This window comes from Bombina bombina, chromosome 6 (genome assembly GCF_027579735.1).
Source record: "Bombina bombina isolate aBomBom1 chromosome 6, aBomBom1.pri, whole genome shotgun sequence".
In the NCBI taxonomy this organism is placed as follows: Eukaryota; Metazoa; Chordata; class Amphibia; order Anura; family Bombinatoridae; genus Bombina; species Bombina bombina.
In genome coordinates, this window is record NC_069504.1 from 809,473,454 (window position 1) to 809,497,497 (window position 24,044).

Consider the following 24,044-nt stretch of genomic DNA (forward strand, 5'->3'; position numbering starts at 1 on the left):
GAGTATCGATAACAGAATCTGAGAACCCTCGCTTCGATAAGATCAAGCGTTCAATCTCCAAGCAGTCAGCTGGAGTGAAACCAGGTTCGGATGTTCGAACGGACCCTGAACAAGGTCTCGTCTCAAAGGTAGCTTCCAAGGTGGAGCCGATGACATATTCACCAGATCTGCATACCAAGTCCTGCGTGGCCACGCAGGAGCTATCAAGATCACCGACGCCCTCTCCTGATTGATCCTGGCTACCAGCCTGGGGATGAGAGGAAACGGCGGGAACACATAAGCTAGTTTGAAGGTCCAAGGTGCTACTAGTGCATCCACTAGAGCCGCCTTGGGATCCCTGGATCTGGACCCGTAGCAAGGAACTTTGAAGTTCTGACGAGAGGCCATCAGATCCATGTCTGGAATGCCCCACAGCTGAGTGACTTGGGCAAAGATTTCCGGATGGAGTTCCCACTCCCCCGGATGCAATGTCTGACGACTCAGAAAATCCGCTTCCCAATTTTCCACTCCTGGGATGTGGATAGCGGACAGGTGGCAGGAGTGAGACTCCGCCCATAGAATGATTTCGGTCACTTCTTCCATCGCTAGGGAACTCCTTGTTCCCCCCTGATGGTTGATGTACGCAACAGTTGTCATGTTGTCTGATTGAAACCGTATGAACTTGGCCCTCGCCAGCTGAGGCCAAGCCTTGAGAGCATTGAATATCGCTCTCAGTTCCAGAATATTTATCGGTAGAAGAGATTCTTCCCGAGACCAAAGACCCTGAGCTTTCAGGGATCCCCAGACCGCGCCCCAGCCCATCAGACTGGCGTCGGTCGTGACAATGACCCACTCTGGTCTGCGGAATGTCATCCCTTGTGACAGGTTGTCCAGGGACAGCCACCAACGGAGTGAGTCTCTGGTCCTCTGATTTACTTGTATCTTCGGAGACAAGTCTGTATAATCCCCATTCCACTGACTGAGCATGCACAGTTGTAATGGTCTTAGATGAATGCGCGCAAAAGGAACTATGTCCATTGCCGCTACCATCAACCCGATCACTTCCATGCACTGAGCTATGGAAGGAAGAGGAACGGAATGAAGTATCCGACAAGAGTCTAGAAGCTTTGTTTTTCTGGCCTCTGTCAGAAATATCCTCATTTCTAAGGAGTCTATTATTGTTCCCAAGAAGGGAACCCTTGTTGACGGAGATAGAGAACTCTTTTCCACGTTCACTTTCCATCCGTGAGATCTGAGAAAGGCCAGGACGATGTCCGTGTGAGCCTTTGCTTGAGGAAGGGACGACGCTTGAATCAGAATGTCGTCCAAGTAAGGTACTACAGCAATGCCCCTTGGTCTTAGCACAGCTAGAAGGGACCCTAGTACCTTTGTGAAAATCCTTGGAGCAGTGGCTAATCCGAAAGGAAGCGCCACGAACTGGTAATGCTTGTCCAGGAATGCGAACCTTAGGAACCGATGATGTTCCTTGTCGATAGGAATATGTAGATACGCATCCTTTAAATCCACCGTGGTCATGAATTGACCTTCCTGGATGGAAGGAAGAATAGTTCGAATGGTTTCCATCTTGAACGATGGAACCTTGAGAAACTTGTTTAAGATCTTGAGATCTAAGATTGGTCTGAACGTTCCCTCTTTTTTGGGAACTATGAACAGATTGGAGTAGAACCCCATCCCTTGTTCTCTTAATGGAACAGGATGAATCACTCCCATTTTTAACAGGTCTTCTACACAATGTAAGAATGCCTGTCTTTTTATGTGGTCTGAAGACAACTGAGACCTGTGGAACCTCCCCCTTGGGGGAAGTCCCTTGAATTCCAGAAGATAACCTTGGGAGACTATTTCTAGCGCCCAAGGATCCAGAACATCTCTTGCCCAAGCCTGAGCGAAGAGAGAGAGTCTGCCCCCCACCAGATCCGGTCCCGGATCGGGGGCCAACATTTCATGCAGTCTTGGTAGCAGTGGCAGGTTTCTTGGCCTGCTTTCCCTTGTTCCAGCCTTGCATTGGTCTCCAAGCTGGCTTGGCTTAAGTATTACCCTCTTGCTTAGAGGACGTAGCACCTCGGGCTGGTCCGTTTCTACGAAAGGGACGAAAATTAGGTTTATTTTTTGCCTTGAAAGGCCGATCCTGAGGAAGGGCGTGGCCCTTACCCCCAGTGATATCAGAAATAATCTCTTTCAAGTCAGGGCCAAACAGCGTTTTCCCCTTGAAAGGAATGTTAAGTAGCTTGTTCTTGGAAGACGCATCAGCCGACCAAGATTTCAACCAAAGCGCTCTGCGCGCCACAATAGCAAACCCAGAATTCTTAGCCGCTAACCTAGCCAATTGCAAAGTGGCGTCTAGGGTGAAAGAATTAGCCAATTTGAGAGCATTGATTCTGTCCATAATCTCCTCATAAGGAGGAGAATCACTATCGACCGCCTTTATCAGCTCATCGAACCAGAAACATGCGGCTGTAGCGACAGGGACAATGCATGCAATTGGTTGTAGAAGGTAACCCTGCTGAACAAACATCTTTTTAAGCAAACCTTCTAATTTTTTATCCATAGGATCTTTGAAAGCACAACTATCCTCTAAGGGTATAGTGGTGCGTTTGTTTAAAGTGGAAACCGCTCCCTCGACCTTGGGGACTGTCTGCCATAAGTCCTTTCTGGGGTCGACCAAAGGAAACAATTTTTTAAATATGGGGGGAGGGACGAAAGGAATACCGGGCCTTTCCCATTCTTTATTAACAATGTCCGCCACCCGCTTGGGTATAGGAAAAGCTTCTGGGAGCCCCGGCACCTCTAGGAACTTGTCCATTTTACATAGTTTCTCTGGGATGACCAACTTGTCACAATCATCCAGAGTGGATAATACCTCCTTAAGCAGAATGCGGAGATGTTCCAACTTAAATTTAAATGCAATCACATCAGGTTCAGCCTGTTGAGAAATGTTCCCTGAATCAGTAATTTCTCCCTCAGACAAAACCTCCCTGGCCCCATCAGACTGGGTTAGGGGCCCTTCAGAGATATTAGTATCAGCGTTGCCATGCTCTTCAGTATCTAAAACAGAGCAGCCGCGCTTACGCTGACAAGTGTTCATTTGGGCTAAAATGTTTTTGACAGAATTATCCATTACAGCCGTTAATTGTTGCATAGTAAGGAGTATTGGCGCGCTAGATGTACTAGGGGCCTCCTGAGTGGGCAAGACTCGTGTAGACGAAGGAGGGAATGATGCAGTACCATGCTTACTCCCCTCACTTGAGGAATCATCTTGGGCATCATTGTCATTATCACATAAATCACATTTATTTAAATGAATAGGAATTCTGGCTTCCCCACATTCAGAACACAGTCTATCTGGTAGTTCAGACATGTTAAACAGGCATAAACTTGATAACAAAGTACAAAAACGTTTTAAAATAAAACCGTTACTGTCACTTTAAATTTTAAACTGAACACACTTTATTACTGCAATTGCGAAAAAACATGAAGGAATTGTGCAAAATTCACCAAATTTTCACCACAGTGTCTTAAAGCCTTAAAAGTATTGCACACCAAATTTGGAAGCTTTAACCCTTAAAATAACGGAACCGGAGCCGTTTTAAACATTAACCCCTTTACAGTCCCTGGTATCTGCTTTGCTGAGACCCAACCAAGCCCAAAGGGGAATACGATACCAAATGACGCCTTCAGAAAGTCTTTTCTAAGTATCAGAGCTCCTCACACATGCGACTGCATGCCATGCCTCTCAAAAACAAGTGCGCCACACCGGCGCGAAAATGAGGCTCTGCTTATGCCTTGGGAAAGCCCCTAAGGAATAAGGTGTCTAATACAGTGCCTACCGATATTCTTATATCAAAATACCCAGATAAAATGATTCCTCAAGGCTAAATATGTGTTAATAATGAATCGATTTAGCCCAGAAAAGTCTACAGTTTTAATAAGCCCTTGTGAAGCCCTTATTTACGATCGTAATAAACATGGCTTACCGGATCCCATAGGGAAAATGACAGCTTCCAGCATTACATCGTCTTGTTAGAATGTGTCATACCTCAAGCAGCAAGAGACTGCATACTGTTCCCCCAACTGAAGTTAATTGCTCTCAACAGTCCTGTGTGGAACAGCCATGGATTTTAGTTACGGTTGCTAAAATCATTTTCCTCATACAAACAGAAATCTTCATCTCTTTTCTGTTTCTGAGTAAATAGTACATACCAGCACTATTTCAAAATAACAAACTCTTGATTGAATAATAAAAACTACAGTTAAACACTAAAAAACTCTAAGCCATCTCCGTGGAGATGTTGCCTGTACAACGGCAAAGAGAATGACTGGGGTAGGCGGAGCCTAGGAGGGATCATGTGACCAGCTTTGCTGGGCTCTTTGCCATTTCCTGTCGGGGAGGAGAATATCCCACAAGTAAGGATGACGCCGTGGACCGGACACACCTATGTTGGAGAAATAGGGTTCAGTATCCCTTTAAGTGTTTGAAACAGCAATTCAATTATACAGCTTGAACAGGATTTTTAAACTGGAGATTGAGCTCCAATTATTTTGAGGAAGCAAATCACACAGACTCATGCATTATATGTAGCAGCAGAAAGTTGTTAAAGTGAAAACACAAGACATAAGTGGGTTTAATTAGTGCTAGTTTATTTTGGTTTCACCATTAACAAGATCAAAACAAACCAATGAAATGGACACAAGGCAGGAAATACATTCCAACTGCAGTGTGACGTTCTGCCTTGTATCTACCATGTCACAAGAACTGCACCATCACCCAAGGAGGGGGGGGGGGGGGGGGGGGGGTTTGGAGACTTTCAAGCCACCTTGAAAGCATTAAAGGGACAGTGTACTGTAAAATAGTTTTTCCGTTAATATAATTACCAATGATTCGTGATACCAGCTGCAGAGTATAAAATGTAGGAGAAATCGCATTTTCAGTTGTGTATATGAAATAGCTGGCTTTGTGGTTTGAGATCACAGCTTATTACAATGGGTTAAGCTTGCAGGTAAAATTCTCATGTTATTACTTTGTGTACACACACTTGCTTCTCTTATATTTGTCTGTAAACCAAAGCCCAATACTTAGAGAACAATGGAAAATTATTTTTTTTAGTTCTCTTCTACACTCCACCAGGAGTGTAATTTCTTCTGCTGGCTGTGTTTACATTACCGGTCAATAGCCTGGACTTAAGTATAGAAACTTTATTTATATGATACCACAGGATAAATCAGCTATTTAAAATGCTAAAATAAGGGTAAATTAGCTACTTTTAAGCAATTTAATACACCAACAGGTAAGATGGATCATTGGGAACAAAATTAAAAAAAAAAAAAAAAGGGAAACTTTTTGGGGGTAAACTGTCCCTTTAAATTTAAAAGCCACAGAATACCATACCCCTATATTATTCTGCGTGAATCTTATAATTGTATTTATTCTGTATTCATTTTTAGTTAACACGTTTCCTTTTCCACTGCATTCTGCCACTTTTCTAACAAATTCTTTGGATGGGCAGGTGTTTGGGCATTTATCATTTTACTACCAGTAGGCTACGGGAGCATGTTGCAAATTCCACTGGCAGTGGATACCGAACGATATGTAGTTTAATCCTTAAACACTTGGGTTTAAGCAGAAAATCCTCTTTAGAAGAGTCACATGTGATATAAACAAGGTGTCAAATTTACAGAAAAAAAAAAAACAAAAAACACCTAAACAAAGACAAGTAGTTCTATATACAAACATGACAATAATACTGAGGAACGATTATGTATACACAGGTAGATTGGGTTGATTTAGGTTCTGAAGCATGAAAGCAATTATACAGCAAATAGGTTGCATTTTCATTTAATCCCAAACCACTGATCTTTAACTCCATCCATCAGAAAGCTGTCACTTTGCATGTATTTGCCGCCATGTCTGCTTGGAAAAAGGTGGTTTAACTTTCATAATTCCTGCACATAAAACTGGAGATGCGGCTTTGATGGGCTAAGTCCATTTGAATTGTGATCCTGAGAGGTTACTTTGTATATGGAAGCTCAAGCCGGCAAGATGGCATATTTGAAGAGAGCCATGATGCCAGCGCTTATTAGGCCTGCAATTGGCACAGTAACAAACCAGGCCAGGAAGATATTTCTGAAGAGGCGCCAGTCTACAGCCTTCTTAGAACGTAGCCACCCCACTGATACTACAGATCCCACCTGCAAAATACAAATAAGTTAATATTCCAAAATGTACCCAATTGCATGAAAAGAACAAATCGCAAAACTATGGCAACAGTAATTGTAGAAATTAATTATTCAAGAAACAGTCTGGCAAAAGTGTTTAATTCTTTCCAGCAGGAGGACAGTCTTAGAATTTAACTAGGTCTCAAAGTTTGACTTTACAATAACCCATTGCATATCAGTAGAGCTTTTCTAACTGATAAAAAATAAAACTAGTACACTCCACGGGTAAAAGGTTCTTACTACACTAGCCTAGTAATTTTGAGGACATTTACAACACTGTATCTAGTTGTACTTATGTAACTAAATTCCCAAATAAAAAAAGCAAACTATTTTTAGTAAAAACCCCACCCAATAACCTGCATTGAGATACGCTACACAGGCACAAATACAAGAAGAAATCTATGTGCGTACACAGATTTTTTTGGTTTTCTTATAACGGATTTGTATAATAAAATAAAGCTCACCCACCCAACGCTAATCCATCAAAGATATGCCGGGGGGGGGGGGGGGGGGAACAAACAAACAAACAAACAAAAAAAACTTTCCGTACCTTGCAGTGGGTTGTGCTGATGGGAAGCCCAACATTGGAAGCAATCACTACAGTGAGGGCTGATGCCAATTCAATACTGAAGCCACTGTGGAGGAAGAGCACATTTTATTAATTAATATAACAGCCTGACAAATGTGTGTTCCATGAACATTTTACAGTCATCCAGATTCCCCATTGTCAAAAAGATCTCAAACGTTATAGTAAGAAGAAATCCCGTTTAGGTTCGACCAGCAAAACGATCAAATAAAATATGCAGGGGAAAAAACAAAAACAAACACCACACTTACCTGGAGGGTGTGATGGGAGTCAGATCTTTTCCCATGGTTTGAATTACTCTGCGGCCCCAGACCCATAAACCAATACAGATACCAACTCCTCCATAAAGCAGCAACCAAATGGGGGTGGCTGCCTTGGAAGTAACATCACGAGTCTCATAAACCAACCAAAGTGCTACTAGTGGCCCTATGGCATTGCTGTGGGAGGAAAAAAATAGACCATTATTGGTACAATGAAGGGTAATAAACAAGGGAAGTTAAAACTTTAGATTGTAAATGTCTATCTGTAAAAAGTGCACATCTCATTAAAATATTGACTGTTCTCTCATAATACATTCCTACCCCTATGGGGCAAGTTAACAAAGTCACTTACCTAACATCATTTCCTCCATGTGCAAAAGACCCAAAACATGCAGTAAGAATCTGCAGGAACTGGAAAAGCAGGGACACTTCAGGTTTATCTTGGTCATTCCATTCTTCCACAGATGAACTGTTGCTAACACTTTCACCTGCTCCTCCTTCCATGCTACCTTCCTCTTGTACATCAACCCCAGCACTTTGGTGTGCATCTGCTACAGCATTGCAGTAACTTGTATAGCTGTCCATACGGGTCCTTTTCTTCCCATCTGTTCCATGCCATGTAAGCTTCTCTGACTCTTCAGGCCGTACCTCCACCTCCCGTGTCCGCAAAGAATCCAGAGGCATGCCACAGATGGCCATTGTATAAGACGTATAACTGTTGTTGCGACGCAGTGGCTTTTCACTGGAATCTCCCATGCAGTCTCCAACCTTTGCCAAGTGCAGTTTGTGTAGCAAATCTTTATACAAGCCAGAATCCTTGTGCACAGTGTGGTACTGATAGTGCCCACTCACGTTCATCTGGTTACTGACCGTATTGTTAAATTGCACATGATTTCCATTTGGCAGCTGCACACGCCCTAAGAAGGAGAAAAAATAAATAAATACACAAACATATATAGGTAGAATACAGGTATACCTCACTTTACAGCGCTTCACTTTACAGCGCTTTGTGGAGCTGAAGTTCAACCTCCAAGGATTTCAAAACAGTGCTGTAATCTTCGTGAGATTGCAAGAAAAGTGACTGGCACCATTTTATTATGCTTAGTTCACTCTGTTTACAGCATTACAGTGCAATCTGTGTCTCAGTGCTATACTCTGGCAGATTGTACTACAGTGATTGTCACTATTTTACAGGTACAGTATTAACAGTATTAACAGTGTTAAACTAAACTTAGCGCTATTGTACACCTAATATAAGTTAGTTAAAACATGTTTAAGTTTTTAAACACACTGGCAAGTGATTTTTTAGAAAAAAGGAATGGGGGGGGGGGGGGGGAGTAGAGTTATAAAAAATGGTGCCAGGTTTACATATGCTTACTATTTACAATGATATTCTAAGTACTTGAATTTATAATTTGCAGAAAAGCAAAACCTGGAGTGGATTACTCCCTAACAAGACTAACAACAACTAGACAAACTAGTTGTAACTGAGAGTACAACAAAGTTTAAAGAGAGAGTAATTCCACTTATATGTAGTAGGACTACAACTCTGCTTACTTCATAAAGTGACTAAATGCTAAAAATGTCAAATCATTCATACATTAAAGTTTTTATTTAAATCAAATAAGGAACTCACTCATACAGTAGCAAAGGCTGTGAATTAAAACCACTTGAACTTTGTGGATTGCATTATAGCCATTAAATATCTGTGTCCACTATTAAGCTATCCTCAGTCCTTTATCAATTTAGATTAACTAAGCCCTTACAATTCGAGGGCTACATTAAATTTTTAACATTATAATATAGGACTCGAGGACACAAGTTAAACCGCTTTATCAACTGATTTTCAACAAAAGTAAGCAAATTAAAAAGAACAGGAGAGACAAAGCTGCCCCTGTCGGACCCCTGACGCGCGTTTCACGAACGCTTCCTCAGAGGGCAAGTGAAAAGAAAGCCAAAACTGCCCTGTTTCACTTTAAGGCGGTTTTCACTTTACAGCGGGGCTCCGGTCCCTAACCCACTGTATGTGCGGGGTATACCTGTACCCTTTAGTCAAACTGCTTGGGACCAGAAAAGGTTTGGATTTCAGTATATTTGTATTTGAAAAGGGGACAGCTTAAAGAGGGGATGAGACCAAGTATAAAAACAAGATCTTATGTTATTTAGGCAACATTTACATGTCATAATACAGTTTATACATGCAACCTAAACTTTCTAGTATATCATTTTAACACTTTTGTATTCATAGTACAGTACTGCAATCAGAAAGGTAAGTTATTTTTTTTAAATAAAAACACTATCAATTGCAGTGTGTGTATAAAATGGAGAGTAAAATTATTATACGTTGCAAGCACAAGTAAAACTTCTATAAGCTGGGGTTTCAAAAAAAATGTGAGCCCCTTAATGCAAGCTGCCCTACTATTAATTTTAAAAAAGGACATACCTAAATGTTGAAACACTTGAAAGTAATGCAGAATAGCTGTAAAAAGCTTACTAGAAAATATCCCCTGAACATATCCATGTAAAAGAAAAATATTTTACCTTAAAATGTCCTAAGTATTCACACCCCATAGTAAAGGACTTTAAGCAGCAAATCATTATGCGTGTCCAGGGACTTGCAAGGGAGCATGCTTCATGCACACTTGTTATTTCCCTATTCAGTTTAAGAAAGTTTACTATGAAATCTCATGAGGTATAGTAAAACAGTGCATGACCTCAGCACTACTGATGCCTATTGGCTGCTGTTCTGTTCTTCCCTCTTCTTTTTTTTCTTTTTTTTTTTTTTTAAACCTGCAGCTGTGCAGTAACTGAAAGAACTTTTTACAGAGCACTTACTCTGGTGAGTTAAGGAAATTATGTAAAAACAAATTATGCTTACCTGATCATTTCAGTTCCTTCTGTATGAGCAGAGTCCATGGCATCATTCCTTACGGTTGGGAAATACTGAACCTGGCCACCAGGAGGAGGCAAAGACACCCCAGCCAAAGGCTTAAATACTCCCCCTACTTCCCTCATATCCCAGTCATTCTGCCAAGGGAACAAGGAACAGTAGGAGAAACATCAGGGTATAAATGGTGCCGGAAGAGAAAAACTATTTTTGGTCCACCCATCGGAGTATAAAGGCGGGGGCCATGGACTACTCATACAGAAGGCAATGAAATTATCAGGTAAGCAGAATTATGCTTTCCTTCTTAATATGAGAGTCCATGACATCATTCCTTACTGTTGGGAAAACTATAACCAAGCTCTAGAGGACACTGAATGATAACGGGAGGGGTAAAAGGCAGACCCTAATCTGAGGGCACCACAGCCTGTAAAACCTCACCCCCAAAAGCTGCTTCGTCCCGAAGCAAAAACGTAAAACTTAAAAAAAGTATGTAAGGAGGACCAGGTAGCTGCCTTAAAAATCTGATCTATAGAGGCATCGGTCTTAAAGGCCCAAGAGGAAGCTACTGCACTAGTAGAATGAGCCGTAATCCTTTGAGGTCTAAGTCCCGCTGACTCGTAAACAAAGCATATAACACTCCTCAACCAAAAAGATAAGGAAGTCGAAGAAGCCTTCTGACCCTTACGCTTCCCAGAGTAGATTACAAACAAGGAAGAAGTTTGCCTACCATTAGTAGCTTGAAGATAAAACTTCAAAGCTCAAACCACATCCAGATTATGAAGTAAACGTTCCTTCGAAGAAGGATTAGGACATAAGGACGGAACCACAATCTCCTGATTGATGTTAGGATCAGATACCACCTTAGGTAGAAAACCCAAGCGGATACGTAGGATAGCCTTATCAGTGTGGTACACCAGATAAGGAGGCTCACATTGCAAGACGGCTATTTCAGAAACTCTGCGTGCCAACAATAGCCAATAGAAAAAGAAGCTTCCAGGACAACAATTTAATGTCAACCAAATGCATAGGCGCACACGGAGCCTGTTGCAAAAACTTAACAAGATTCAAACTCCAAGGTGGAGCGTTAGATCCACAGGTCTGATCCTAATCAGAGCCTTAATGAAAGATTGCACATCAGGGAGCTCTGCAAGCTCCCTGTGCAGCAAAACAGAAAGAGGAAATCTGTCCCCTCAGGAAACTGGCAAAAAGGCCCTTCTCCAGACCCTCCTGGAGAAAAAGAAAGTATCCTTGGAGCCTTAACCTTATGCCAGGCTAAACCACGCTCTCCACACCAGAATAAGTAAGCTCTCCACACCTTATGATAGATGCAACGAGTAACAGGCTTACAAGCCTGAATGAGAGTGTCAATAACCCTCTCAGAGAAACCTCTCTTGGCAAGAACTAAGCGTTCAATCTCCATGCAGTCAGCCTCAGAGAATCTAGATTTTGGTGAACAAAAGGACCCTGTTCCAGCAGATCCCTGTAACAATGTAACTTCCATGGAGATGAGGACATCCCCACCAGGTCCGAACCACATCCTTCGTGGCCATGATGGAGCAATCAGTATCACTGATGCCTGCTCCTGCTTGATGTGGGACACTACATTTTCCTGCAGTTACTTCTTCCTCGTGTAAATTAGATTGAACCTCCAAGGCACTGCTAATGCATTTATTAGCTCCGCTTGAGGATCCCTTAGCCGCAACACATATCTGGGTAGCTTGGAATTGAGCCGGGACGCCATGAGATCTATCTCCAGCGTCCCCTATTTGTTGCAAATCTCCGCAAACACCTTGGGATGGAGAGACCATTCCCCCGGATGAAAGGATTGTCTGCTGAGGAAATTCCGCTTCCCAGTTGTCCACACCTGGAATGTGGATCAATGACAGCAAGCAGTTGTGGGCCTCCGCCCACTTCAGAATCCGAGATACTTCCCACACAGCTCTCCATCCTGATAGACTTGCGTCCATAGTCACAATCTCCCAGGATGGTCTCAAGGATATCCCTTGGGACAGGTGATCTGGACAGAGCCACCATTGTAAAATAAAATTGCTGAAAAAAAAAAAATGTAAGATGTGTCAAACGCGAGGTTTCAGTTTGAATTTTAGAGCCAGATAAAATGCATAGAAACAAGAATTTTGTACATAAAGCATTCTAGCTCTGCATACAGAAACACATACATTCTGTTAACTAAGGGCATGGTATTAGCTCTTTGTTTAGTCATAAGTAAATTATGTATATACTCACCTGGTGGGCCCTAAGATATCTATGAAAGTACATCATACTAGTTCTATATAGAATCACTAAACTCAATATGCAAGTCCAAGACTGCACAGAAATACTGGTTATACACAGATCACATTCCTTTAGAAAAACATACGTAATGATTTTTCAACACAATTTACTATTAAAACCTGCAATGCTTTTTGTAGATGAATCACTCCTTTCTAGAGCATTGTGATCTATCCTATAGTAATGAATATGCTCTCAATAAAACACCGGACAGAATGCTGACTGCACATACCATAAGCAGCATGTTCTCTCAATATAACTCCAGTCCATCATAAGGTTTTGTGCATTAAACAAAACGCCCTGTATATACTTGAATTAGTATGTAATCCCTATATATGCGTGGGGCAGGATACGGTCCCTGTGTATATGAAGTAGCATGTTGTCATATCCATATAACAGGGTAGGGTGCTCTGTGTACCGACAAATACATTCTCTTTGTATAAGCAAAGGACAATGTGCTCAGCTTGTGCAATATATACACAAGACCCCTTATGTGTAGCCCTTCATGTTTAACACTCACAGCTGCTAGCCTGCTCAGACAAAGTGGACATTGAGGTCTGGCCCATGTTTTCACCTCTAGGTGGAGCCCGTGCCAGGCTCTCAAGCAGCTCTTATACAGCAGTAAAAATCATTCAGGCTTCATTTCCCGTGTTGAGTTCCCCCGGGATCCCCAACCACACACCGTGTTCTCAGCCTGCTGCAGCCCGACTGCTCCTACTCAGCTGAATTCCGGTCATTCCTGGGGCAGACTAGTGCGGGTCACAGGTCACATCACACCCCTCCCTGCCTGCACTTACTAGCAGAGCACATATCTCTGTATCTCTTCCTCGCCCTCTGTTTATATACTTTAGGTTTTCCTTCCCCTCTCTATCACTGCTGTCCTCTCCCTAAACAAAGTTTCCGTTGTTTCTAAACACACACAAATAGTTTTTTTTTTCGCTCTTCTCACTAACTTTAACTCACTCAGCTGCTCGCTTCTTTTACTTTGCAGTTTCTGCCTTGATATTCAGACAGGCATCTCTCCTGTTACGGAAAAAAGCTAAAAGAAACGACCAATCAAAGCAGGGTTGATGGGGATGTGAACCATTCTCTCTAAATGCGCACACACAAATACACTCTTGAAAGTAATTTTAGTCTGGTTTACCACTCAATATGGCCGAAATTTCGGATATAGATAATAGATATAGATCTATATATCTAGATATATTCCAGTGATCTTATACAGCTGTCTAGAGATTTCACAGATTAAAATAATGCAATGTGTTTAGAGAGACCAGAAGTAAATACTTTTTAACAAATAATCATACCATACTGTATACATAACGTGACAGCTGCCCATTTATTTATACGGAACTGGGCACATAGTTAACATCTTAATTATGAAGCTGGGGATGAAAGAGAAGCACTTGTCACATACTCCTTAGGAAACCTACGAAGCTTCAGCACAGCAGCGTCAATAAAATACTATTTAGTGCTCACCACCACCTCCTGCACGATAATGGGCAAGGCAGGGATCCAGGAAAGGGACTCAATGAGTTTCAAACATAATAAGCTTGCAACACAGTGTGATGTCAAAGGCTCCAACACTTACTTCAGATCCAAGAGCTGTGAAAGCAAATCTAGTTCTGGTGGGTCAAATTAATTTAACACAAATAGCGCGTTGATCATTCAAAGCAGCAGCTAATTATTGCACCAAACTGTTTGTAGTAACGTGCCTGTTGTCGCTAAAGATTTGGAATTACTGATTACAGTTTAAATAATGGCCAATCAGAAAATAAAAGAATAGAATAAACTGACTTTAGGAAAATTCTCTGCGCAAAGGACCTGCCCATTCTTTTTGCAGACATGCTGCAGTTTCTGCGATGACATCGCAGATCGCGCTATGTTCTGCCTTGGGGTTTATATAGCCCATAAAGTTGTTTTTTTAGAATGTATAGTTTTGCTTATTTTTAAATAACATTGCTCTGATTTTCAGACTCCTAACCAAGCCCCAAAGTTTTATGAGAATACCATCAGCTACCTACTCCAGCTTGCTCCCGTTTGTGTAAAGGGTTTCTTCATATGCAAAAGGGGGAGGGGGGTGTCTTATTTGCTACTTGCAGTGGGCTTTCCAGCTACCTTTTCAACATAGCTAAACTAAGAGCTTCTAAGTAAGTTTTTAAACAGTTTTATACTGGATTTTTATATCAGTATCTGTGCATCATTCTTTATAGTAGTGTATTACATGCAGTTATATGTGTCTGGAGGGCAAGACAAGCGGAAGTTACCTTGTAACGCCTCTGGTCTGTAAGGAATATCCTCATGGATATGGAGTCTATTATAGTACCCAGGAATTCCACCCTGGTACTGGGAATAAGAAAACTCTTTTCTAACTTCATCTTCCAACATGAGATCAAAGAAGAAAAAGAAGAGATTTCAAATGGTTTTCTGCTAGACAGGATGGTGCTTGAACCAGTATGGCGCTACTGCTATTACTTCTGGTTCTGGCCACTGCAAGCAGAGCCCCCAGAACCTTCGTAAACTCTTGGGAGCAGTAGCTAGACCAAACGGAAGTGCAATAAACTGGGAGAACTGGTTCAAGAACACAAACCTTAGGAACCTGGAGTGTTCCTTGCGGATTGGAACATGAATTTAAGCATCCTTCAGATCTATAGTGGTCATGAACTGTCCTTCCTGAACTAAGGGAAGGATAGACCTTATCTCCATCTTGAACGATGGGACAGATAGGAATTTGTTAAAGCACTTTAGGTCCAGAATCGGGCGGAAAGTGCCATCCTTCTTTGGGACCACAAAAAAGTTTGAATAGTATTATCCCAGACCTCTTTCTGCAAGATGATACCGGGACAATGACTCATAGGGAGGAGAGATCCCTCACGCACCGCAGAAAGGCTTCTATGGCCTGACAGGTTTGATAGGAGGAATCTGCCCCTGGGGAGGATGAGACTTGAAACCTATCTTATATCCCTGAGCGATGACCTCCAGGACCCATGAGTCTTGCACGTACCCAAACTAAGCATCCAAAAAAAGCAAGTCTGCCCCTATATGATACAGAACCGGATCGGGGGCCATCCCTTCGTGCCGACTTTGTTTCGGCAGGCTTCGTGCTCTGCTTGGATTTATTCCAGTACTGAGCTGGTTTCCAAGTACCCTTGGATTGCTCAGGCTTTTCAGAGGGCTGCTGACATTGGGATTTATCAGAACGAAAAACTAGGACCTTGTCCCTTAGGCTTGTTTTTATCTTGTGGTAAAAAGGCACCCTTGCCTCCAGTAACCGTGTAGATAGAGTCCAGGCCTGGACAAAATTAAATCTTTCACTTAAAAGGGGAGGGAAAGAAGTCTGGACTTCTAAGTCATGTCCGCAGACCAGGACTTCAGTAAGGGTGCCCTACAGGCTTGAAAAGAAAAACCTGAAGCCTTAGCATTCAGGCAAAAAATTTGCATATTAGCATCACAAATAAAAGAATTAGCCACTCTTAAGGCCTTAATTCTTTCCTGATCACGTCGAGGGGACCCTTCACCTTGATAAACTCAGATAAGGCGTCACACCAGTAGGTAGCCGCTCAAGCAACAGCTGCTGCCGGTTGAAACAAATATCCTGTATGTTAAAACATCTTAAGAGTTTCTATCTTCTTATCCATGGGCTCTTTAAACGACGACCTATCAAGCGGGATAGTAGTGCATTTAGCAAGCGTGGAGATAGTGCCATCCACCTTGGGGATGGAACCCCACAACTCCAATTGAGAGTCCGGACCAATTTCTTAAAGGAACAAGGGGAAAAGAACCAATTTTTTCCCATTCGTAAATGTTCAATCCTAAATCTAAAGTCCGGTTCCTCCACAGCTGAAGGGAAGGTTTAGAGGCAGCAGATTGCGAACCAGAAAGAGTGACCTCTGAAGTATCAGAGGCGCCTTTATCATCGGATAATCTTGAATCAGGTAAATCCAATAAACTAGTTGATGACCCCTGGAAAGGATAGCAATATTTGACCTTTCGCTTAGCAGGGCGAGGTAAAGCACTAGAAGGCCACAGACACTGCAGTTTGTAACTGCTCAGTAAAGTCTGGCGGTAAAAGGCCCCCTCCAGATGGAGGATTAGGAGTGCTAAGTGAAGCTGCATGTGTATTAGGAAATTACTGTAGGGTGCGCACCTCACGGGTCGGAGACTCCTCAGAGGTATCATTCTTTGACATGATTACTTTATCAAGGCATGTGGAACATAATTGAGCGGGCGGGTAAACCGCGGCCTCCTCACAATATAGACAGGTATTACAAAGCAGACTACTGATTAATAAGAAAAAACAGCACCTTCATACCCCCAATAGCTGGGGCACTCACCACCTCCTATGACCCAGGCCAAAACAGAGAAACCACTTCTCCGGTAAACCGGCCCCTGCAATAATAGTAATAAAGCGCACCAAGCCTTTCAGACTGCGCAGATCCCAAAACGAAAGTAAAAACCCTGTACATTACAACATCTGCCTGAGCCTACCATCTCACAAATGTTGTAGTATAATCAAATAAACTTATGTGATTAATCCCCACTGTTCAATAATCCCCCTCCGGAGATATTAACCCTTGATTCCATAAAGATAAAAGGAGCCACACTGTGACCCCGTCGTCTTGTGTTATATGTGTAAAAAAAAAAATTTTTTAAAATTAAACGATCTTATCGGAATCTATGTCGTGAAACAGAAAAACAGCCTCTCAAGTTTGACAGTCTTGTAGCATCGCTCCTGACATGGACTTGAGTGATGGAAGCAGGCAGTGAAACTCGTCAACACAGATTGCTTAGGAACTGTTAATACATGGCTAGATGCGTTCGCAGAAATACTCTCCCTGCATCTCCAGACTAACATTTGTCAATGCTCTCACTGAGAGGCTGACAAGACTACTTAAAACTCCAGTACCATTTCGAAGGGTAGATGCCCTTCATTAGGAACTACTCCGAATCTTCTGACACTTCTCTGCCAACCTTCTGTGACGAAAGGCAAAGTATGACTGGGATATGAGGGAAGTAGGGGGGAGTATTTAAGCCTTTGGCTGGGGTGTCTTTGCCTCCTCCTGGTGGCCAGGTTCAGTATTTCCCAACAGTAAGGAATGATGCCGTAGACTCTCCTCATACTAAGGAAGAGATATATTTTACCCCACAGATGTTGAGGTGATATTTTCCTGTTGGCTTTTTACAGTTATGCTGCATCACTTTCACTTTCTGTCCCTTTAAATGGTTGTACTCACCATTCATAGACTGATCAATGTTGGTCTCCATACTCCGAGATTTCTCCCTTTCAGGGATATCATCACAGTCTCCCATCTTGAAAGTCACGCTCCGCTCTTCTACTGGTCTTGGTGGTACCGACACGGATACCACATCTTGGATGGGTATCTTCATCTCTGGGAATATGCCTCCATCCATGGGAAGCTTGACATCATCTAGGTCAGGTTTCAAGATGGAGCAACGAAGTTCACTGCTTTTCTCTTCCATGAGGGGGGATTCAGAAGGACTAGCTTTTTTCTTCCCTGTGTATTTGAAAGGATAGGAATTATAATTAAAAGCACATAGGTTTTTACAAAAAATGTTAACACCAAATCAGCTTTAAAAAATAAAAAAAAACCAGCTATTTTTGCATACCTGATAAATTTATTTATTTTTTGACACGATGAGTCCATGGATCATTTTAATTACTAATGGGATATTCACCTCCTGGTCAGCAGGAGGCAAAGAGCATCACAGCAGAGCTGTTAAATAGCTCCTCCCTTCCCTCCCACTCCAGTCATTCGACCGAAGTTAAAGGGACAGTCTAGTATAAATTAAACTTTCATTCAGATAGGACTTAATTTTAATCAGCTTTCCAATTTACTTTTATCATCAAATTTGCTTTTTTCTCTTGGTATTCTTAGTTTAAACTAAACCTAGGCAGACTCATATGCTAATTTCTAAGCCTTTGAGGGCTGCCTCTTATCACAGGCTTTTTAAATCTTTTTCAACACAAAGACAGAAAGTACACGAGGGCCATATAGATAACACTGTGTTCAGGCACAGGGGGTTTATTTACGATACAATGCTAAATTTAAGACAATAGATAATAAACAGTCAGTCATGTGATCAGGGGGCTGGAAGAAGGTTCCTAGATACAAGGTAATCACAGAGGTAAAAAGTATATTAATATAACTGTTGGTTATGCAAAACTGGGGAATAGGTAATAAAGGGATTATCTATCTTTTAAAACAATAACAATTCTATGGTAGACTGTCCCTTTAAGGAAAGAAAGGAAAAACCAAGGTGCAGAGGTGTCTGAAGTTTACAATAACCCACAACCTGTCTTACAAGAACAGGGAGGGCCGTGGACTCATCGTGTCAAAAAAGAAATACATTTATCAGGTAAGCATAAATTTTATTTTTTATGACACGATGAGTCCACAGATCATCTTAATTAGTAATGGGATTCAATACCCAAGCTAGAGTACACAGATGATACGGGAGGGACAAGACAGGGAACCTAAATGGAAGGCACCACTGCTTGAAGAACCTCTATCCCAAAAGAGGCCTCAACCGAGGCAAGTGTCAAATTTGTAGAACTTTGAAAAAGTGGGAAAAAGAGGACCAAGTTGCAGCCTTGCAAATCTGTTCCACAGAAGCTTCATTTTTGAATGCCCATGAGGAGCAACAGCCCTTGTAGAATGAGCAATAATTACCCCTCTCGGGAGGCTGCTGTCCAGCAGTCTCATATGCAAAACTGATGATACTCTTCAGCCAAAAAGAAAGTAGCCGTAGCTTTCTGTCCCTTAAGTTTTCCTGAGAAAATCACAAACAAGGAAGACTGACGAAAGTCCTTAGTCGCCTGTAAGTAAGACTTCAAAGCACGGACCACGTCTAAATTGTGCAGAAGACGTTCTTTCTGAGAAGGATTAGGACACAAAGGAGGAACAACAGTCTCCTGATAAATGATCCTATCAAACAACCTTAGGAAGAAATCTTAGTTTAGTACGTAAAAACTACCTTATCTGAATGGAAAAGTTAAGGAGAATCGCACTGCAATGCCGAGAGCTTTGACACTCTACAAGCTGAGGAAATAGCAACAAGAAATAAAACTTTCCAAGATAACTTCTTAAAGGGACACTCAGGTTTTATTAAAATTTTCATGATTCAGATACAGCATGTAATTTTAAACAACTTTCCAATTTAATTCCATTAAAAAAAAAAAAAAAAAAAAAAAAAAAAAAGCAGTCTTTTATATTTACACTTTTGAGTCACCAGCTCCTACTGAGCATGTGCAAGAACTCAGACTATACGTATATGCATTTGTGATTGGCTGATTGCTATCACATGGTACAGGGGTAGTGGAAATATACATAACTTTGAAATGTGTTAGAAAAGAATCTACTACTCATTTGAAATTCAGAGTAAATGCTATTGTATTGTCTTGTTATCTTGCATTTGTTGATTATGCAAATCTTCTATGTTTACTGATCCTTTAATATCTAGGGAATGCATAGGCTCAAATGGAGCCCCTTGAAGAACTTTGAGAACTAAATCCATGGAGGAGTAACTGGTTTGAACACAGGCCTGATCCTGACCAAGGCCTGACAAAAAGATTAAACATCTGGGACATCCGTCAGACGTTTGTGTAACAAAATGGATAAAGCCGAGATTTGACCCTTTAGGGAACTCATCGATAAACCCTTCTCCAAACCCTCTTGGAGAAAAGACAAGCTTACAAGCCTGAATCATGGTCTATAACCGAATCAGAAAATCCCTGCTTGGATAAAATTAAGAGTTCAATCTCAAAGCAGTCAGCTTCAGAGAAACTAGATTTGTATGAAGGAAGGGCCCCTGAATCAGAAAGTCCATCCTCAACGGAAGTCTCCACGGTGGCAGAGATGCCATTTCCACCAGATCCACATACCAAATCCCGCGAGGCCAAGCCGAAGCTATGAGGATCACTGAAGCCCTCTTCTGTTTGATTCGAGCAATTACCCGAGGAAGGAGCGCAAACTGAGGAAATAGGTATGCTAGACTGAATGCCCAAGGGACCGCGCCAGAGCATCTATCAGCTCTGCCTTGAGAGCCCCAGACTGCTCCCCACCCCAGAAGGCATGCGTCTGTCGTCACAATCACCCAAGATGGTCTGCGAAAGCAAGTTCCCTGGGAGAGATAATCCAGATACAAACACCGTTGAAGAGAGTCCCTTGTCTCATCGAATAACTCTGAAGCAGGAGACAAGTCTGCATATTCCCCGTACCATTGCCTGAGCATGCTTAACTGCAGAGGCCTGAAATGGAAACGAGCAAACGGGATGATGTCCATTGCCGCAACCATCAGCCCAATTAACTCCATACACTGAGCCACTAACGGCCGTGGAGTGGACTGAAGGACTAGACTAGTATCGATAATCTTAGATTTCCTGACTTCTGTCAAAAAAACCTTCATAGACAAAGTTTATTATGGTTCCCAAGAAAGTGACTCGTGTCTGGAACTAGGGGACTCTTTCCAAAATTTACCTTCCACCCATGAGCTCTCAAGAAAGGCAACACTATGTCGGTGTGGGATCTTGCTTGCTGAAAAGATGGCGCCTGGACTAGAATATCATCCAGATAAGGCACCACCCCAATGCCCCGTGACCGAAGTACCGCCAACAGAGACCCCAGAACCTTTGTGAAGATTCTGGGAGCCGTGGCCAGGCCAAAAGGAAGAGCCACGAACTGGAAGTGTTTGTCTAGGAAGGCAAACCTTAGGTACTTGTGATGAGTCCTGTGAACAGGGACATGTAGGTACGCGTCCTTTAAAACCAGTTGTCATGAATTGACCCTCCTGGATTAAAGGAAGAATGGAACGAATCCTGAGAAATTTGTTTAGACTAAGTCTAAAATTGGTCTGAAGGTTCCCTCTTTTTTGGGAACCACAGATAGGAATAAAAACCCCTGACCCGGTTGCTGGACTGGAACGGGAACAATCACTCCCAAGGCGGAGAGGTCTTTTACACAATGTAAGAACACCTCTCCTTTTGTCTGGTCTGCAGGTAATCTTTAAAGCAGAAACCTGCCTCTGGGAGGAAAACTTTTGAACTCCAATTTGTATCCCTGAGAGACTTTCTATCGCCCAGGGATCCTGTACGTCCCGAACCCAAGCCTGAACGAAGGAAAGTCTGCCCCCTACCAGATCCAGATCGGGGGCATGCCCTTCATGCTATTTTGGATTCAATAGCCAGGTTCTTGGATGGTTTACCCTTGTTCCAAGACTGGTTGGGTTTCCAAGTAGGCTTAGATTGTTCCTGCTTAGAGGAGGAAGAGGAAAAATTTCCCTTGAAATTTCGAAAGGAACGAAAATTACTCTGTTGTCTCTTTTGTTTGTTTCTCTTATCCTTAGGGAGTAGATGACTCTTACCTCCCGTGATATCAGAAATAATTTCTGACAGGACAGGTCCAAACAGGGTCTTCCCCTTGTAAGGAATCGCTAAAAGCTTAGACGACACGTCCGCAGACCAAAGTTTTAACCATAAGGCTCTGTGGGCTAGGACAAAGAAACCCAAGCTCTTAGCTCCCAGTTTAATAATTTGAAGTGAAGCGTCCGTAATAAAAGCATTAGCTAGCTTCAGAGCCTTTATCCTTGACGCCTGTATCAGGATGTCGTCTAGATACGGAGCCACCGCTATGCCTCGCGGTCTTAGAACCGCCAGAAGTGAGCCCAGAACCTTTGTCAAGATTCTCAGGGCTGTAGCCAACCCGAAGGGAAGAGCTACAAATTGGTAATGCCTGTCTAGCAAGGCAAACCTTAGAAACCGATGATGATCTTTGTGAATCGGTATGTGAAGGTAGGCATCCTTTAAGTCCACTGTGGTCATGTACTGACCTTCTTGGATCATGGGTAGGATGGTCCGAATAGTTTCCATTTTGAAAGATGGAACTCTGAGGAATTTGTTAAAGATCTTTAGATCCAAAATTGGTCTGAAGGTTCCCTTTTTTTTGGGAACCACAAACAGATTTGAATAAAAACCCTTTCCTTGTTCCGTCCGCGGAACTGGATGGATCACTCCCATAACTAGGAGGTCTTGCACACAGCGTAGGAATGCCTCTTTCTTTATCTGATTTGCAGATAGCCTTGAAAGATGAAATCTCCCTTGTGGAGGGGAAGCTTTGAAGTCCAGAAGATATCCCTGAGATATGATCGCCAACGCCCAGGGATCCTGAACATCTCTTGCCCACGCCTGGGCGAAGAGAGAAAGTCTGCCCCCTACTAGATCCGTCGCTGGATAGGGGGCCGTTCCTTCATGCTGTCTTAGAGGCAGCAGCAGGCTTTCTGGCCTGCTTGCCTTTGTTCCAGGACTGGTTAGGTTTCCAGGCCTGCTTAGATTGAGCAAAAGTTCCCTCTTGTTTTGAAGCGGAGGAAGTTGATGCTGCACCTGCCTTGAAATTTCGAAAAGCACGAAAATTAGACTGTTTGGCCTTTGCTTTGGCCCTGTCCCGAGGAAGGGTGTGACCCTTACCTCCAGTAATGTCAGCAATAATTTCCTTCAAACCAGGCCCGAATAAGGTCGCCCCTTGAAAGGAATGTTGAGTAATTTAGACTTCGAAGTCACGTCAGCTGACCAGGATTTAAGCCATAGCGCCCTACGCACTTGGATGGCGAATCCGGAATTCTTAGCCTTTAGTTTAGTCAAATGAACAATGGCATCAGAAACAAATGAGTTAGCTAGCTTAAGTGTTCTAAGCTTGTCAATAATTTCAGTCAATGGAGCTGTATGGATGGCCTCTTCCAGGGCCTCAAACCAGAACGCCGCCGCGGCCGTGACAGGCGCAATGCATGCAAGGGGCTGTAAAATAAAACCTTGTTGAATAAACATTTTCTTAAGGTAACCCTCCAATTTTTTATCCATTGGATCTGAAAAAGCACAACTGTCCTCAACCGGGATAGTAGTACGCTTTGCTAAAGTAGAAACTGCTCCCTCCACCTTAGGGACCGTCTGCCATAAGTCCCGTGTAGTGGCATCTATTGGAAACATTTTTCTAAATATAGGAGGTGGGGAAAAAAAGGCACCCCCGGTCTATCCCACTCCTTGCTAATAATTTCTGTAAGCCTTTTAGGTATAGGAAAAACATCAGTATACACCGGTACCGCATAGTATTTATCCAGCCTACACAATTTCTCTGGTACTGCAACTGTGTTACAGTCATTCAGAGCAGCTAATACCTGCCCAAGCAACACACGGAGGTTCTCAAGCTTAAATTTAAAATCTCTGAATCAGGTTTCCCCGAATCAGACATGTCACCCACAGACTGAAGCTCTCCGTCCTCATGATCTGCATATTGTGACGCAGTATCAGACATGGCCCTTACAGCATCTGCGCGCTCTGTATTTCTCCTAACCCCAGAGCAATCGCGCTTGCCTCTTAATTCAGGCAACCTAGATAATACCTCTTACAGGGTATTATTCATGATTGCAGCCATGTCCTGCAAGGTAATCGCTATGGGCGTCCCTGATGTAATTGGCGCCATATTAGCGTGCATCCCCTGAGCGGGAGGCGAAGGGTCTGACACGTGGGGAGTGTTAGTCGGCATAACTTCCCCCTCGTCAGAATCTTCTGGTGATAATTCTTTTATAGATAAAGACTGATCTTTACTGTTTAAGGTGAAATCAAAACATTTAGTACACATTCTCCTATGGGGCTCCACCATGGCTTTCAAACATAATGAACAAGTAGTTTCCTCTGTGTCAGACATGTTTAAACAGACTAGCAATGAGACTAGCAAGCTTGGAAAACACTTTAAACAAGTTTACAAGCAATATAAAAAAGGTTACTGCACCTTTAAGAAACACA

General features: G+C 42.5%; 1 protein-coding gene across 3 annotated transcripts in view; it reads right to left on the reverse strand.

Annotated features, from left to right (window-relative positions):
* Positions 1 to 4,614: 4,614 nt before the first annotated feature.
* The window catches only part of SLC20A1 (solute carrier family 20 member 1), a 67,155-nt gene continuing 47,725 nt past the window's right edge, over positions 4,615 to 24,044 (reverse strand). For all 3 annotated transcript variants that reach the window (XM_053718152.1, XM_053718151.1, XM_053718153.1), the window contains exons 7-11: positions 17,467 to 17,748; positions 7,409 to 7,973; positions 7,048 to 7,233; positions 6,761 to 6,845; positions 4,615 to 6,183 (exon numbers count right to left, since the gene is read on the reverse strand). In XM_053718152.1, coding sequence (XP_053574127.1) covers positions 6,022 to 6,183; positions 6,761 to 6,845; positions 7,048 to 7,233; positions 7,409 to 7,973; positions 17,467 to 17,748 — 1,280 coding nt within the window. In that variant the 3' untranslated portion in view covers positions 4,615 to 6,021. The remainder of the gene's footprint in view (positions 6,184 to 6,760; positions 6,846 to 7,047; positions 7,234 to 7,408; positions 7,974 to 17,466; positions 17,749 to 24,044) is intronic.